The following is a 5176-nucleotide window of genomic DNA, read 5'->3' as shown; positions in this document are numbered from 1 at the left end:
ATGACCACTTCTTAACAGATATACATTGTAAACAATCCAGTGTAAACAAAGAATACCGGAAGAAGCATGTAGTTAAGAATCATCGATGGACGTGCAACTACGGTAGTGTTTCTTTCAAGAATGTAAGTTACACTAATGTTTATTAAGTTATAACATATTTTTTAATGTTTATTTAAGTATAACATATTTTTTAATGTTAAACATAATTTGAATAAACCTGAAGTATTTCTCCGTGGGCATGTCAATAAACAAAGGAAATTCGTTGACCCGTTAGTCAAAGAATAATATGTAAGTTATTATTACTTAAAAACGAAGTAGAATGTTTTTTTTTTGTGTTTGTTTTGAAGTATGTTGACAATCTTCGTGAAATACATAATGTTTTAGTTGCTGAGGTTGCCTTACAAACACGACACATAGTTGACTCCGGTGGTGATTCGAACTCCATTGATTGGATAAACTTATTTTAGAAGGTGTTTGGTGCTCGAAGGGGACACATGAGAAGCATCGGACATAAGCCTCCCGTAGTGGGTACAAGTGCTCCCTCACAGTGACAGTCACAGTCTCAAACACGACAACCAACATATGTACTTATTAATTTGTTGTAAATTTGATAGTTTGGTAGTTTGTTAGTTTTTTTAAATTGTTACGAGCTTGGTAGTTTGTTAAAATGTTAACGACTTAATGTGGATGTTAACGCTTTTCTGCAAAACCCGGCGTCTATGACGACAATTGGAGATATTGTCCGCTCATTTAGCAAGCAAGTCGACAATTTGAGCGACAACAACGAGGAAAACGACGATAGGGAAGATGATTAGTATTTCTTGATTTATGTTATGGGTGATATTATTATGGATTTGTTAGGGTATAGACTAGATTGACTACTATTTCATGTTTATTAGATTGTTTATGTAAGGTTCGCACCTTTTGCATTTTTATAAATTCTGTATTTTTATAATATAAACTAATACAATATATAAATTTTATTAAAAAAACGGCATTAGTGGCGACATTATTAGGGACAACACATTTTGCGAAGACAGGTACCTCCGGGAAACTTGGCCGGAATAACACCGGCCGGTTGCTCGAATAATAATTTAGGGATGACACCTTTAGGGACGTCGGGAAGTATTAGCGACAACGGCTATTAGGGATGACACTAGTAGGGACGCTTTTTGTGTATTCGCTACGAGGTACTTGCGACGCCTCATTTGCGACAACATGTTGTCCCTAATGTCTTTAGGGACGACATTGTTGAGTATTTCCGGCGCGTTTTGTCGCCCCAAATAGTGCCTCTTCTTGTTGTGATTGCGATGGCGGGATACTTTACCATCCCGATAAAGTAAATGTAGTATTGATGCTTTTAGTCGGAATTCGGCTAGTGAGCCACTTCGGGAGTTGTGTCAATGAATGACAACGTTTACTCGTTTGTTGGAGTTGATGGAAAAGCTGCAGGGAGTTGTGTTTGAAGATGAAAACGCCGGCCAAATATATACCTGAGAGTTTCAGGCGAGATTTTGAAGGAGCGCATAATTATTTTGTATACCTTGTATCTACATAAATACAAGTTCATTGGGTATGAATTGAAAAAAGAAACATTAAAAATAAACACGATCGTAATATGATGGTGTCTTGTGGATTAAATGGAAAAGCATAATACGTAAAATAATAATATATAAATGTTTATTGTTTAAAAACGGTGTATTAAGTTTACTAACTATTTTTTCTCATGACAATGGGTCAAAATGTAGATTCAAATGATTTGTTTTCTGAATTGAAATTGTTTTAAATAGCTTTACCTCATAAGATGTTTGAGATTGACATTATGAAGAGTTTATGAATTCCAATTTGTTATTTGAAAGTTTTCATTGCATATAGTCTGATTAACCGTTCCCCTTACTATGGCTTATATGGAGATAAGTTTTTCAAAGTTGAAGTGCTAAGGAATTAGTAGATATTTTCAGTTTCACACAAAATATTGAATAGTTTGGTCATTTTTATGTGTATGAGTCTATGAGAACGACATATTGTATCATATTGATCATGATTTCATGATACTATTATTAGTAATTTTGCATCAATGATAAAAAAAAGTATTGTTAACTAGCTAGTGGACTTTATATTGTATATAATAATAATTTTTTTGTTATTTATAAAGGTATTTTGCTCATTTGTTTTAGTATCGAGGCAATTTTTGTTTTGGTAGTCGAGGGACGCCCATTCTTTTTATCATGGTACCGAAATATGTTTTAACGTCCTTGTATTGGAAGTAAAATATGTATAATGTTTGATACTTTTATATTTATAGTACATCTGTACATGTGAAACAGCCAAATTTCTATAATAATGCCAAAGATAGCACAACGACATATAAGGCATCGAATTCCATTTATGTTTAAACAATTGGTTCCAAATTAACTCTTCGACACCGGCTTTCTTTTCTCGTAATCGTCCCTGAATGCTTTACTTTTGGTCCACTGCCTCATGAACCCTTGAACCTAACAATCACAAGTAAGAATTTTTAGAAGTTCAAAGACCCATACTTTGATCCTTTAAGACTTTTAGTGGTTATTTTTGGATGCATATATACCTGTGTTTCACATACTTGTTTTAGTCCAACAACATCCCCTTGTCGTATAAGTGCGTTTGCGTATCTCTAAATGAATTGAAGCAATCAAATTTATGAATCACCTTCGCGTTCATATATAAATACATGTATATATGTTTTTGAAAACTAAAAAATAGATATATGCAACTGTATACCAGTCCTTTCTTTTTTTCCCCAAGCTCATAAGCACGTTTATAGGCTTTGGATCTCTTTGTATTAACATCTTCAAGCTCCTTCTGTAAACAACTAATGCTCTTTCTTACAAGTTCCAAATCAGCTTTAAGTCGTGCAACTCTAGCTTTACGTCCTCTTAGATCCATTTTCATGTCCTCAATGTCGTCTAACCGAATCTAACAAGAAGCTTTTAATTACATCATATGATTTTACTACTATAAATGATATATATAAAGGGCTTTTGACTTAAACGTCCTTAAGTTTGTCCGATTTTGTTGGTTTTGTCTCTATAACGATTTTTTGTTCGTTAATGTCAAAAAAATTTCAAGTTTTTTTCATTTTTGCCTTCGCTGTCTAGGGACAAAACCAACAAAATTTAACAAACTTAAGGACTTTAATGTCAAATTTAGAAAACATACTTAAGATAAAAACATATAAGATTTATAAACTTAAGAGTTTTTTTTTTTTGCAAATTTAAAAAACGTACTTAGGGTAAAAACATCAAAGATTTGTAAAAAGGACAAAAGTGAAAAAAAACTTGGCAAATTTTGGACATTAACGAACAAAAAATCGACATATGGACAAAACCAACAAGACCTCACAACCTTAAGGAATTTTATGTCAAAAGCCCATATATAAACGACCCAAAGATAGAAAAAAAAAAATGCAACCTTTATCTTATGTTGCATAGCTCGCTCACAATCTATATCTCGCTTTGATTTCCGTTCTCTTGAATGCCAATGACTATGAGGTTCAGATTCTGGAGCAGTGTACAATATTTCTCTTGTTTCATTTACATTTTTTGTTTCGTGATAGATTATCATTTCATCTGCCCTACTATTAGTGTTCCCATGTTGGATCCTTTGGGCCATGGTCTTGACCTTTGAATGGTGAATGAAAGAAGTTAATTACTATGTTGATTTGAACGATAAAGTAGATTTAAGGTGTAAGAATTTAATTATCAACCATACCAGATATTTAAGTTGTTGTCTACCACAAGAATTCATTCCACCGGATTTCTTTGAAGATAGAAGTTCTTCCTGAACTTGTTGCAAATACTCCGTATCCAACTTCCCTTTCTTGATCAGTCTTTTATGACAGCGTTTCTGATCATGTTTTTCGAGCAAATTAGGTTCGACTTTACCTTGACAACCTTGAAGAGTACTCTCGATTTCTCGTCTCTTCCATTGTATATATTCATCACAACGTGAAAACCAGTCTAAATTCCGGTTTATTTGAAGTTCATCTGCCTATGAACAAATTTAGAAACGTACGTAAAAGCAAAGAGGCATGAATCATGCAAAACAAATTAAACTTACTTTTAGTCGATTTATATCTTTGTTGATACGGGATTGAGCAAGATCCAGCAACTTATACTGATTGTCGGCCTCTTCTTTTTCGATTTCATTAGGAAATGGCTGAAACTTGACGAAATAAACACGATGAATGTGGTTCCTATTTTGTGATTGCGAACCTATGGCGTCGCATTCCTTGTGTTCTTCCATATGAGTCGACTGACTTTAAGTCTTTGGAGATCAAATACAGCAGTGGGTGATACTTTAGGACGAAAACCCAACTTGATGGGACGTAAATTCTTGGTGATGAGATTAATCCCTCGATATAATTTTTTTTTTTTTTTCTAATATTTTGACTGTTATTTATGGAGTTATTAGACAGCACTTGCACCCTACGCCAAGAAAGTCAACTATTAGGATGTTATATAGTTATATGTACCCTCACAATTTTTAAAATTTTTTATTATACATTTATTTTATCAAATTAATTTTGACTATTTCTATAATCATGATGCATTAATTATAAAAATATAGTTCAATACTTTTGGATGAATTTATACGTACCCTTCAATTATTAATTGTATATCATTCAATTATTAGTTGTATGTCATCATATGTGTTGGACTTTTTGTATGAATCCTTTTCCTAATATAAGAATCCCTTTTTGTTTATGTGACATCTTCTCAGCACAAAAATTTACAAAGTAAACTTCCTAATATTCCCTTATTTCTTCAATTCGATCAATATTAAGGGTAAACATAATAACCGAAAAACCGAACCATAACCAAATTAACTAATATAATCGAACCATAATAACCGAACCATTTTAAAAACCGTTGGTTCGGTTTTTAATTTTTATTAACCAATAACTAACTGTTTGGTTATGGTTTTATAGGTTAACCGCACCATTATTAACCGAACCGCTAACTTTATATTTTAATATATAAAAATAAAAAGATTATATATAAAACAATATAGTCAAACTTATTTAAGACCTATTAAAATTTCAAAATGTAATTCATTAATCATCACTTATCAGGAGACGAACAATCTTCCAATCAAGCATTGAGTTAGATTATTGATTAATGTTGTAATTCCTAAT

The 5176-nt window shown here is 32.4% G+C and overlaps 1 protein-coding gene across 1 annotated transcript; it reads right to left on the bottom strand.

The window, feature by feature from the left end:
- Positions 1 to 2274: 2274 nt before the first annotated feature.
- On the bottom strand, positions 2275 to 4447 carry LOC111905643 (proton pump-interactor BIP131). The gene is made up of 6 exons (XM_023901334.3): positions 4099 to 4447; positions 3751 to 4029; positions 3451 to 3660; positions 2761 to 2955; positions 2588 to 2653; positions 2275 to 2495 (listed from the first exon to the last, which is right to left on the bottom strand). The coding sequence occupies exons 1-6, from the start codon at positions 4282 to 4284 to the stop codon at positions 2412 to 2414; spliced, it is 1020 nt and encodes a 339-aa protein (XP_023757102.1). The 5' UTR covers positions 4285 to 4447; the 3' UTR covers positions 2275 to 2411.
- Positions 4448 to 5176: the final 729 nt, after the last annotated feature.

This window comes from Lactuca sativa, chromosome 8, assembly GCF_002870075.4.
Source record: "Lactuca sativa cultivar Salinas chromosome 8, Lsat_Salinas_v11, whole genome shotgun sequence".
Lineage (NCBI taxonomy): Eukaryota > Viridiplantae > Streptophyta > Magnoliopsida > Asterales > Asteraceae > Lactuca > Lactuca sativa.
Note: the sequence above shows the minus strand (reverse complement) of the source record. Positions and strands in the feature narration are given on the sequence as shown.

Coding starts and splice junctions, on each gene's coding strand:
- LOC111905643 (XM_023901334.3), bottom strand. CDS start 4,284: ATGGAAGAACACAAGGAATGCGACGCCATAGGTTCGCAATCACAAAAT. Junction 2,654..2,760: donor GGGAAAAAAAGAAAGGACTG/GTATACAGTTGC, acceptor CAATTCATTTAG/AGATACGCAAACGCACTTAT. Junction 2,496..2,587: donor AACAAGTATGTGAAACACAG/GTATATATGCAT, acceptor TGTGATTGTTAG/GTTCAAGGGTTCATGAGGCA.